We start from the raw sequence: 12,316 nt of genomic DNA, 5'->3' as shown, positions 1-12,316 counted from the left end.
CCGCCATGTGATTGGCTGCTTAGAAATTAAGTGTTAACGAGCAGTTGGACAGGTGTACCTAATAAAGTGGCCGGTGAGTGTATGCAATTGTAGATTTTGAAGTGGGGGGGGGTTGTTGGGAGGTAACTGCAGATGACTCTGCATAAGTGCAAATTAAGGTTTATAAGGTATAAAAGAAAACGCAAGGCATTTCCCTGTTAGAAATTCAAAGATGGTTGCCAAGGACTTTAAATGTGCTGCTCCTTAAGAGGATTTATTCCTATTTAGCCATGTTTCATCAGATTAAATACTTTGAAAACCAAGTATGCCAGTGACTGCATCATGGTTGTCAGTGGTTCTAGTGAAATTAATAAAGTGGATAGAAACAGACTGTTTGAAAGCCAAGTTTACACCAAGGCATATTATTTGAAGGAAGTTCAAGTTTTTCAAAGTTTTTTAAAGTTTTTCCTAAAAGTGGTTTAAAAAAATAAATTGTGCAGAGATGTAGCTTTTAGGTATCTATGAAAAGCACGTGCTTCAATTTGTAGTGACTTTATGAGCAGATATTAGTTCAAATGAACAGTGTGCAAATCAAAAACACTGATTTATATCGAAGAAGTTGAAAATATTGATCATTTCCTGCTCTGGATTCATCATCTCCAGGAAAACTAAACTAAGCAGAAACTGCAGATTAGCTTCAGGTTTAAAGCTTCTGATTTTATTTTATTTTTTTAGCATTTAGTAATATAAACAAATACATGCTGGAAATGCTTCCAAAGCCTGTCAATATTTCTGCTTCAGGAACAATTTGGCTTTTTCAGCGTGATTTGTAACAAACAGGCAATCATTGCTTCTACATCTCAACAAAAATGTCACCAAACCACATTTTCCTTCCTTCTCATCTCTGGCCCCTAAAAAAACATCCAGTGCAGTGAAATAACATTTGGCAGTTTTACATCAAGTATTCTTACTCTTCAGCAGTTGAACTGTGAGGTAATGCCTTATAAATTAGTTTGGGCTTCTTGTTTCTACATGGGCGGATGGGGTGGGGGTTATTTGTGAGTCTTTCGGCTCTTCGGGGCGTTTATGTCCCTCTTGGTCTTCTGCAGCCGTGAGAAGATCTCTTTGAACAGGGCTTTATACTCTGGCGTGTTCTGGCTCAGCCGTTTGTCCACCTGCTCCACCTGCCTGCTGATCCCCTCCAGCGCCTCTGGGGTGGAGGGGGTCTGAGGAGGCGTGGGCGGGGCCGCCCCGGCCCCAGATGTGGAAGGCTCCGCTGAGATCATGCTGTACTCCCTCATGGAGGGGTCTCTGGAGACGGGCCGTGACGTCTGCACCTCGGCGTGGCACAGGGTCTCCTCGTGGCGCCTGCACTTCCCCAGGAGCTCCTCGTACTTCTCCAGCAGAGCGTGGTACTGCTCGTCCACCTCCCGCAGGATGGACATGCCCCGTTTGCGAGCTCCGTTGCCTTGGAGGGGGTAACCACCTTGGCGTCTACCAGAAACGGCAGAGATGGCGTTCAAGGCCGTATCGCTGCAGCTCTTCCGCACCGGGCCCCCCCCTTGCTGCCCAGCTCCTCCATCAGCTCCTTCTCCTCCCTTTTCCTGTCCAATTTCCTCCTCCAGGTTGTCCGTCTCAGGGCCGTTACTGAGCAGCGTCTCCAAGCCGTCCTCCATGTCCCCGATCAGACACACTCTGGACTTCCTGAGCTGCTGCATCTCCAGCAGCTCAGCCTCGAGCTCCTGGACCCGCAGCCTGCAGCCCTCTGCGCCCAGGAGGCGCTGCTCCAGCTGCTCGAACTCCTGCAGCACAGCGGCACACTCCCTCTCCACGCTCTCACGCTTTGACCTCTCCGAGGCCATGGCCGAGTGCAGGGACGATACGATCTCTCTGAGGCGATCATTTTCCGCATCGAGAGGCTGCCGCTCCACCAGGTCTACACTCCCAGGGTTGGCCAGAAGGAAGCCATCCTCATATCTAAAGAAAGAAATATGGTACATCTAAACATTTGGTCTCCAGGTTCCTCTAAAATGGACAAAAGTTGGAGTCTGTTGTATAAACTGCATTTAAGGCAACATTTGTCATCACAGCTGCCATGCAGAGCCAGATTATATTGTGTGTTACTGTTGAAGACCTGGGAGCAGTGCAGAGCTCCTTGAGGCACGGGAACGAGTGGACGGTCTTCCGCCGCTCCTTCTTCTCTCTGAGCACCCTCAGCTCCTCCAGAGTCCGCAGCTCTTCCACCCGGGCCGTGAGACCGTCCACCTGACTCTGCAGGGTCTCCATGGTGCCAGTCAACCTGAGTGAACAAACAGCTAGGATTAAACTTACATAAAGCTCGTTATGTTCATTCGTGAGGTGACGTCATTCTATTTTCCTTTAGCTGAAATGAGCCACTGTTTATTGTGAGGGTAGATGCTTAGAAAGAACAGAGGCGCCTATTGAAGGGGTATAATTAGCCTTTAGCTGCCGTAACATGATTTGTAAACAAGTAATATCCGATTAACAAAACCTCTGAACAAGAGGAACGACACAAACAGGAGTGTGAAATACCAGCCCTGCCTCAGTCTCTAAAATTCCTCTGAAGGGTTATATGATCATGAGGATATAATGGCTGCTTCTAAGGTTCCCTGTTTCACTTCAGCAGATTAGAACATTTCCTACCACATTGTCGTTCAATATCGACTGAAAAAAAAAAAAAAGTGATGGTTTTTTTTTTTGCATGTTTTAGTTAAAATGAAATTGGTCATCCCTCATGATGGGATATAATGTCACTGAGAGAAAGAATAAACATACCGGTACTTTATCGTTTTCACACTTTAGAGTCTGAATACTGCAGCATGCGTTGAATATCCTGCCCTGCTGGCTTGGCATTGTGTAGATTAGAACCACCTTTTTGGGGTTCCTCTCTCCTACCCTTTATATTCAAAGTGTAAAATGTTTAGTTAGTTAATGGAGATTTTTTAAAAGAACAACTAACTCAGAGCAAAAAATAAATTAAAGCCAACAAAATATGCATTTTACATTCAAGATGAAAAACAGTCTGTCAGTAAACATCTCTCCAGAGATCTTCAAGGTGCAGAGACTTACCTTGAGCTTGTTTGAAATCAGTGAAAAATCTCCTATAAAGCACAGATTGCTTTCCCAGGTTTAATGATTGATTAAATAATAAGAGATTAGGGGGAAGCAAAATGATTGCCACTACAGCCTCTGATTGGTTGTTTTCCTTTAGGCCCATCCCTCTTTCCATCAGTTACCTTTTTTTAAAGATTATTTTTCAGGCTGCCCTTTATTCGATTATTTTTTTAAGTAGACAGACTGGAAATGGGATTAAAGACATGTGACAAAGTTCAACAAGGTGGGATTCAAAGTTGTGACAGACCAAGTTTCTCTACAAGGATTTGGCTTTACCCCTTCACCGCCACTGCACCCATCAATCATCTACCACATCCATACTCAAGTTAACTCTCCTCACATAATGATGCAGCCACCACCCTGCCTCACTGATGTTTTCAGGATGAAGTGCAGTGAATTCATCTGCAAAGCATAACTTTTTTTATGTTGGCAGGAAGGCATTTTTTGCTGCGAAGGAGATTTCTTTAAGAGATGTTTCTCCACAGCTCCTCCAGAGTTCCTGAGGGCCCCTCAGCTGCTTCTCAGATCTCTGCTTGCCTAACCTAACTGTCTTAAACATTCAGCACAATAAATGTTAAAAACATTAACTTGTCCAAATCAGTACAAGTTTTTCCCTCCAAAAAAATGTACTTAAAGGCAGAAGAAGGCAGAGACAGATTCTCTCTTCATCCTGATTCATTAAAATCCTGTTAAAACCTCAACATGAACCAATGACAGCCTTGTGTGGCCGTCTCATTATGGGCTACAGGAAGATCACCTGTCTATCTTCTGCTGCGAAGCCTTGCTCTCCAGAACCAGCTTCTCATTAGTGATTTCCAGCTCCCGGGCCGTAACGTCCAGCTGCTCGTACACCTTGGCATGCTGCTCGTTCATCTCCCGCAGCATTTCCAGCTGCTTGGACAGGTACTGCCAGATGAAACCGGTTTGGTCACAAAGAGAGGGACAACAACGATTAATCTGACAGATCATCATCCAGCAGGAAATGCACAAGCCTCTAAGATAAAAAGGTTACAGTTTTAAATCAAACAGAATTATTTCTTGATTGATGATACCTCTATCTCGTGCACTTGATCCTCATTGTTGATGTACATCTGCTGGAGGGAGTCCTCCAGCTCTTTGTTGCGTTCCAGCAGAGTCTTGCCGAGCTCTGCAGCCAAATGCAGGTCTAAATGTAACCAAGAGAGGAAGAGAAACATCAACACTCATACTCAGTGGAGGTTATGAAGGCACAGCAACTGTAGCTTTGAGAGAGCGGTCGCCGAAGGGAAAGATCGACCTGATTAGAACTATTAAATCTGAAGGATGAGTTCGGTCCAAGGGTGGATTCTTAACTATAAACGCTCAGTTAGAGATTTGTTTACCATAAAAACTGTTATTCATGCAGAAACTGGAGGCGCATCCCAGATCTGACGCTTTAAATCAAAAACGGCATCTTTTGGAGAGCGGAATATCCTCACAGGTTTATTCCCAGAACACGGATATTTCAGAAATCCAGAATTAAAACAACAATCAGTTTATTTGAGGTAAAACCAGGCATAATTATCAGAAAACAATATAAAGGCATATTCTACTTTTCAGTTTAGGACTTATTAAAATAATTAAATAATTGTAGCATTGAAAGGTCCGAACCACCTTTATTTATTGAAAGATTAAACTAAGCATAATACAGACCCGTTCAATAAGGTAGAATATGATCAAAACTCCCTTTAAGTAACTCGAGTCAATGAGAAAAAAATTAGATTAATGACATATAGACTGATGTTTGCAAGCCTTTATTCCTGCTATTATATTTTTACTTCCAGCTAATAAAAAAAACCTTGACATTTGAGATTAGAATATTGCATCAAAACAATAGATTTTAACAAAAATATCGGCTAAATGAAAAGTTTAACTATCTGCTTGCAGTTTGCCTTTTTAAAAATAACTCCAAATATATTTATGGAACACATATTGAACTTAATCGGATGGGCGTTAGGAAAACAAGGTCAGAAAAGTAGAAAAGTCAGCAGAAGGTAAAACTAAATATATCAAAAAAAAAAAAACTTGAAGATGAGCTGCCCACAATGCAGGGCCTTTTTTTTCTTTTAGGAAAGATCTTAACCCAGAAAAGATGTCTGGAATGTACCGTGTATGTTTTTTTAAAAATATAAAACATTAGCTTTCTGTCTGACGGGGATTATTGAGAACCACTGCAGTATTCTGCTTCTGTTACAGCAGAGCATCAAATAGCTCGGCTCCATTCCCGCTGAAATTCGTTCATTCATTATCAAAAACAGAGAAAGGAGAACAGATTAGGCTTCAAAGATTAAAACAGGAGCGAACAGGAGGAAGAGAAGCCTGCAGGGCATCCATAGCTGGAGCTGAAACAACAGTCACTCAGACCAACTGCTAAACATGGAGGGAGTGTTTCCTCACCACAATGATGAGCATTGACAGGAACACACCAGCAGATCCTTGTCATGAATCTCTATATTACCATTTATCACAACACCATCATTATTGAAAGCAGCAGAAATCTTTGAGTTATCATTTCTGCATTTCAGTCTTGCTGCAATCTCCTGTCCAGAGTTATGCAACTCCCTGAAAGAGGAGAACAGCAAGAGAGAATAACAAGTCCAAGCATCAGAGATCTTCTGCTGTGTGGCTCTGCTGGGATGTGTGAATCACACTCAGTCCCCTAGAGCTGCGGTAACACAAGCATGACATCACCTCAACACCACGCCATCTGCACAGATGCACACTTTAGAGGTTTGTGGGATCAGAACCAACACACAAGGGGTTTAACAGTTGCACAGATGTTGCGTAACAGCCTCATTTCTGGGGTAAAATTGAATGAGAGCAGGAAAGGGAAGCAGGGCGATTATGCCTCTGCTCTGACCCTGAAGCCTGAAAGCTCCAACTAAGGAGGGTTTTTTGTCTGGAGCTCTAATCAGCTCAACCAGGAGGGCATTTTATGTCTCCAATCTCAGTTCTGAATAACGGCATTAAAAAAAGAAACAGATTTAAGGTAAAAGCAAAAAAAAAAAAAAAAAGAGAGTCAAATCCACCTGCTCTACTCTTCTATATGGATGTGCAATGCATTAATGAGGTGCAAAGCTGCTTTGTTTCTCTGGGTCAGCAGGTGATCAGGAGATGGGGGTGATGTTGAGGACAGCCTGGCAGCTAAAAGGAGGACACATGCACCAGAGCTCCATTACCCCTGATGAGAGCTCTGCATCCATTTAAATCATTAAGGGGAAGCACTGATCTCAGCTGCTTGCCAATTATCCAAGAGCAAGATTCAAACACGCATTTATCAGACAGGGGTTCCACACAGGTCAAATTTGAGGCATGCATTTGAACATTTTCATCAATTAACAGTTTAGATCACTTAAAATAAATCGTGGGAAAAAATGTGTTCACCTTCACCGTTCCTGTGCATCAAGATTTCCGCTTTTTTCCCCCTAACATTCAAACAATTCAGCTCTTTCACTGCATTAGTAATACAGCTAAGCCTCTAAAACTAAAATGGTAAATAAAGTAAGTAATAAATACGCAAAAGAAAACAACTATTCTGAGCAATATACAAGAACAACATTCAGCTGTTCAGATGAAAAAAAAACAAAAAAAAACAGTGCAGCTTTCTAGTATTTTCAATTATCTACATAAACTTGCTCTTAATGGGTCAACATTTTGGGATAAACCAGAGGGAATAAAAATATGGGTAATCATTCTGATGCATGTTAGATATCTGAAAATATTTAGAGATATCATAATATTACCAATATACACATCAGAAACAGATATTTAGAGTTTATTTTTTCTCTAATAAAATGGAAAATCTTCCCATGCTCATGTACAGCAGCTAGTGAGGAAGGCCTGAGGCATTGTGGGAAACCAGGGACCCTTTTCCCTTGTGTCCAAGATTTAAAAACCCAAACAAACTGAAAAACTCCTTTGTTCCATGTGGGATATAATTCCTTAACAGTCACAGATAATTTTATGGTTTTTATCCCCTTGGTTTTCATTATTATCCTCTTGTTTTTTTTTTTCTATCTAGTAAAATTATGTATTTTTACATCATATCTAAAATAATGTGGAAATCATTACTTTTAAATGAAAAAACATTGATTTGAGGTCAGACTCACATACAGGAAGAAGAACTTCTCTATGATAATTTTTTTTTTTTGGAGACCAGTCTTATGGTTATGAGAGCTCACTGGCTTCAGAAATGGAAAACCTTTAAGCCATTTGAAAGCACACATGACCTCATTAACTCACATTTCCAAAAATTAGTTCAGGGTTCGACCCAAATGCTCATGTAGCTATTCAGGCTGGCCAGCACTCTCACTGTCACTGTTGCATCTGCAGGATTGAGCTTTTCCACAATTTAATTAATAAAGAACTACCTGAGATCTCCCAGCAGCAACCTGGCAGAGATCAGTATTAAATACATAGCTGGATGTCAGATCCTTCAGTGATGTCATCAGAGGGAGTTGATAGTATTAGAGGAATGTTTGGGTAGAGGTCATTTATACTTTTAAATAGAGCTTTTGCATATAGTTACATATATTTACATAGTTTTCAGAGCCAATTATCAACTTTTAAATTTCATTTTCATGCTAAGAATTTATTGTTAATTTCATTTAAATATGTGCGTTTTAATACAATGTTGTTTTTCTTTAAATTACTGTTTATCAAAGACTTTAATTTTTTTATAACACTAGATGATGCATATAAAAGGGGACTGTAAGCAGCACTGCTGGAGCAGCAGTTAGTTTAGAATTGGTGTGAAAATTATCTAAATTTAGTACTAGATATTTATGGCAGCAGAGGGCCCCAACTCAATTTTATGTTTAGGGCCCCATGGAGGCTGGGGTAGGACCTGCAGACCTAGATGTTAAAATATGATCGTGCAGCTCTACTTAGAACCAATATCAGAGCTTGTATCTGGACAGGAAGTAAGCAATTATATATACTGCTGTGTAGTTTGATTAGATGATAATGGTGCCTGCCATATCCTGGAAGCATATCCATTACTGAAAACCTGATCTAATGCATTTTCTGTCTGGAAGCTGAGGATGTGTCTCACAGTCTAAAATCCTGTCAAAAAGAGCAGGCCAGAATGCAGCATTCAGCGCCTGTTCAGTGATGGATGGTGTGTTTGGGTGCCAGGATGGAGCTGAAACAAGAGGCAGCATTCACTCACTTCCAACAGCAGGAGGATTCTGGGATGCATCACTGACAACCTCACGATATAAACGCACCCATCTATAGATGCACCCTCACCTTGCTCCAGGTCCCGCTGGTCGTACCACGGCTCCTCCTCCTCTGTTACAAACTCCTCCATCCTTCCAGCTCGGAGCATCGATGAACTTCTCCTCCTCCACCGGCGGAGAGGAGCAGACTCGCCCCCTCCGGAAGTGACAGCAAACAAACAAAAGCACCGCTGCCCCTTAAAGCTGGTGAATGGCTGGAGGGGAAGATGCAGGCAGAGCAGCTGTTTTCTCTATAATCGGCTCCAGCAGCATCCAGGAGACCAAACAGCAGAGATGGAGCAGGTGGAGGACGCCGTTGGTCCTCCTAGGAGGCTGGTTCAATGGGGGCTGCTGAGCAGCGTCCTTTAAAGACGCAGACTGGCAGCGAACGCAGCTGCTGAGGCGTTCAGGAGCCGTGGGAAATTATTATTCGTATAATTCGACGAATTTCTGGTGGTGGTGTGTGGCGCTGAAAGCGCTCAAAGCTTTGTGAGGATACGAAGGTGTTTTTCCCACTTTACAAAACTTGCAACATTATATTGTGACATTATATTATGTCTGGTCCAAGTTTGACGGTGAATATTTATTTTCACAGCAGTGGCAGAGCGAGAAAATGTTCACAGGGATGGGCTGACATGGGCGGTTCTATACAGGGGCCTACAGGGGCTAGTGCCCTGTAGAACTGATCCTGACACCAACCCCCAACCCCATAATACATATATACTGAAAAAATACTGAGAATATATGCTAGAACAAACGCAGTGTTTGATGGCCCTCTTGGACCAATTTCATTGTTTCTTTACAACTCTGCGTAAACTAAGGCTTAATTATGATTAAGGTGAGAGCTCCAGTTGTATTGAGATACTGTCAGTTTTCATCTGTTAAATGTTACTTTAGACCAAATTTTTTTAAAAAACACTCAAACTTGTTTCATCTAAATGTATTAGGTTTACTATTAGGTTTCATCATTTCATTTACACACTGCTGCGGTGTTAGATCTTTACTCCAATTAAGTTCTTTTAGCCATAAAAACAACAAATGCCTCTACTGCCTGCTTTGGCTCTTAATGGCCTTAATCAGCCAATTGGCCTTGAGTTTGATAACATTTGATCTTTCCTAATCACATTATACCAACAGAAAAATGAACGAGCACAACATCTATATCTTCCAGATAAAACACCCAAGGCCTTTATCAATAGATTACACACTTATTTACACACCAATTTATTTCACCATCATTTAACTGGTATAGTCTAATTGAGATTATATGTCATGGACAAGAGGCAGGATCAAATAAGACACAAGCGAAAAACACAAAGATATAATTAAAAGGAAAATAAAAACCTATAAAAATATGCTGTCATAAAAAACTTCCTAATACTGACTGAATTAATCTTTCTGTATAATATACACATTAAATGAGTTAAGCAGTAGTTTTGTATCGCTAATAGACTCCTAGATGACACACAGCCTTCACTTCTTCCTTATAAAACCTAAACACAAGTTCTGTAAAGTGTTTGTCATCTTTAATGTTATTATATTGATGTGCACAATGATTAATTTGTGTATTTTCTGTCAGTTTAATACAAACAATATGTCAAATTAATCAGGAACGTCCACTTGAGAGTATCACTACAGCCACTCTCTGTTTAAGAAGGAAAAGCTTGTTCAGGAGGGAGTGAACTACATGAACATGAGATTAACAAATCACCTGGTGGGGGTAGAGGGGGGCACAGTGCTGCCCACCCTCTAGCTCCGCCTCTGTTTCAGACTCATCATAGAGGAGCAAGAATTGATCTACTATATGAAAAGCTTCTCAAACACATCAAAAACTCTGAAGTCAATCATTGTTGATGTGTTTTACAAGGAGCACAAAAGAGAAAATTCCTCCATAAAAACACACATACAGACCCAGCAGTCTGCTGCAGATTAAGAGGCAAGGCTGTCCAGCTGCCAGTGGGGGGGACATCTATGTGTCCCACTCTGAGTGCAGGCTTCAAGTGTGGGTTTCATCGCCGTTCATGTGGAGAGGAAATGCTGTCCATCTAACAGACTTGGCCTATGCTACTATCTTCCATCAATGCTGTGAGTTTTAGGCCACGCCCCTTTAGTTCCACAACATCAACATGATACTGTGAAAGCATGACCCTATAATCTCCATGAATCAAATAAACTTAAAGGTTTATGGCTGAGTGTTTATTGCAGATCTGTAATATGTAAGTGTCCTTACAAAGTGTTAATATTAACATTAATATATTGGCAGCCTAATGGATTAGCTTTTGTTGTTTTTCCTGCAACCTCTCTGTGTACATACATTAAGTATCTGTTAGTAGATCAGTTATTTTGCATGTTTGTTTGCTTTCTTTGCAGGTTTAACAGTCATGGGGTTGCAAAAAATAATTACCAAACTAGGAGTGCTGCAAGCTGTGCATTGACACTGTTGGGCTGGGATGAGGCCAGCATGCACAGCCTCCCTCAGAAAAGATCTGATGACCAAGCAGGCAGGATCCTTGAGTTACGCTGTAATGCCAAGGATCACACCACCGTATTAATGAATTCTGATGCTCTGATCACTTCCATAGTTGCATGTTTTCAAACTTTGGTGTGAAGATATCTGGCCTGAACTCAAGATAGTTAGAATGCATGCTGCAATTCTAGAAAGAATGACTGCAGACCTTCTAGCCAGCAGTTCATTTGCAGAATTCTTTGGCTTTTCTGTCACGTATTTTAGATCTACACTTTGCCAATCCAAAGAACTACACACTCTTCTTCGACAAGAAATTCAACAGAAAATTAGATTGGTGAACCTGACCGAGTGCCTGTGATCATGGATGGCTCTAGACTGGGAGCAAAAGTGGAAATCTAAATAAGCCAATTTTTTTGTTAAAATTTTGAGTATTTCCTTCTCTTATTTGAGTAAGTGAGATTATTTAACAATAGAAAATTATTTGATTTCAAGAGAATAACATGCAATTATCTTCTTATAAGGAGAAAAATACAAATTCTTTGAAGATCATGTTATTCTTCCGCTCAAATTAAGGGCAAATACACTTATTTTAAGAAATGTTTGCTTTTTTTTAAACTGTTCTTGCAGTGTAATATTACATCATGTTGTTACTGACAGAATAGACCATAACTGAATTATCCCTTGGAACAATTGAATATTTCCCCTTTCACAACTCAGTTTAACAATAATTTAGGAATTACAGTCAGGTTCTAGCTTCACTCGTATTAAAATAGGATCACAGTTCTATCAGCAGTCTGCATACTTCGCTTTGTGACTCAATAATATATTAAATGATGCCCTTTTGTCCAGTTTTTATATTTATATTTTTTTTCTTTTCTACCCCCATAAGAAAACACTGACCCCTGGCAACCTTGGCACATTTTATGTACCGGTAGAACCATCCTTTCCATGATTCCCCTTAAACTATTGCACCCTGGGTAAAGAGCCAACTGACTCACGTCATTTCTCAGTACTGTATTAAAACAAAGCCTAACTCTGATTAAATATATATATATATATATATATATATATATATATATAGCTTTAGCTTCAGTAAAACAATATAGGTGAAATCCAAGGTCTAGAATTCGATGGTTGAAGTTTTCACTATCTGCACACAAATCTCACCTCATGTTCAAACCAGAAACAGGAAGTGACCATGATACACCTATACAGTTCCTTCTATTTTCCCTCATGATTAAACTTACTTTTAATTCAACAATTATTATTTTGCATATGGACTTAATTTGTGTTCCATTTTGCAATATGCACACTAAGTAATACTTATGTAAATAGGGGTAATAGACCAATTTATTATTCTTCTGCCTGATTTCTTTACAGATTGTGTGAAAGTCTCTCTGCACCTTCAACTCACCTAATGTAAACTGTATCATTTTCTTTCTTACCGATATAGTTTTAAAATAGAATTAAAAAAAAATAGAATGCATATTAATTTTCA

General features: G+C 40.4%; 1 protein-coding gene across 1 annotated transcript; it reads right to left on the bottom strand.

The window, feature by feature from the left end:
* Positions 1–688: 688 nt before the first annotated feature.
* On the bottom strand, positions 689–8,461 carry cdr2l (cerebellar degeneration-related protein 2-like). Its single transcript, XM_015379013.1, has 5 exons — positions 8,383–8,461; positions 4,167–4,279; positions 3,872–4,020; positions 2,114–2,278; positions 689–1,956 (listed from the first exon to the last, which is right to left on the bottom strand). Exons 1-5 carry the CDS (start codon positions 8,459–8,461, stop codon positions 1,032–1,034), a joined length of 1,431 nt encoding a protein of 476 aa, XP_015234499.1. The 3' UTR covers positions 689–1,031.
* Between the last annotated feature and the right edge of the window lie 3,855 nt (positions 8,462–12,316).

Source organism: Cyprinodon variegatus, unplaced genomic scaffold (genome assembly GCF_000732505.1).
Source record: "Cyprinodon variegatus isolate N-32 unplaced genomic scaffold, C_variegatus-1.0 Scaffold184, whole genome shotgun sequence".
Lineage (NCBI taxonomy): Eukaryota > Metazoa > Chordata > Actinopteri > Cyprinodontiformes > Cyprinodontidae > Cyprinodon > Cyprinodon variegatus.
Note: the sequence above shows the minus strand (reverse complement) of the source record. Positions and strands in the feature narration are given on the sequence as shown.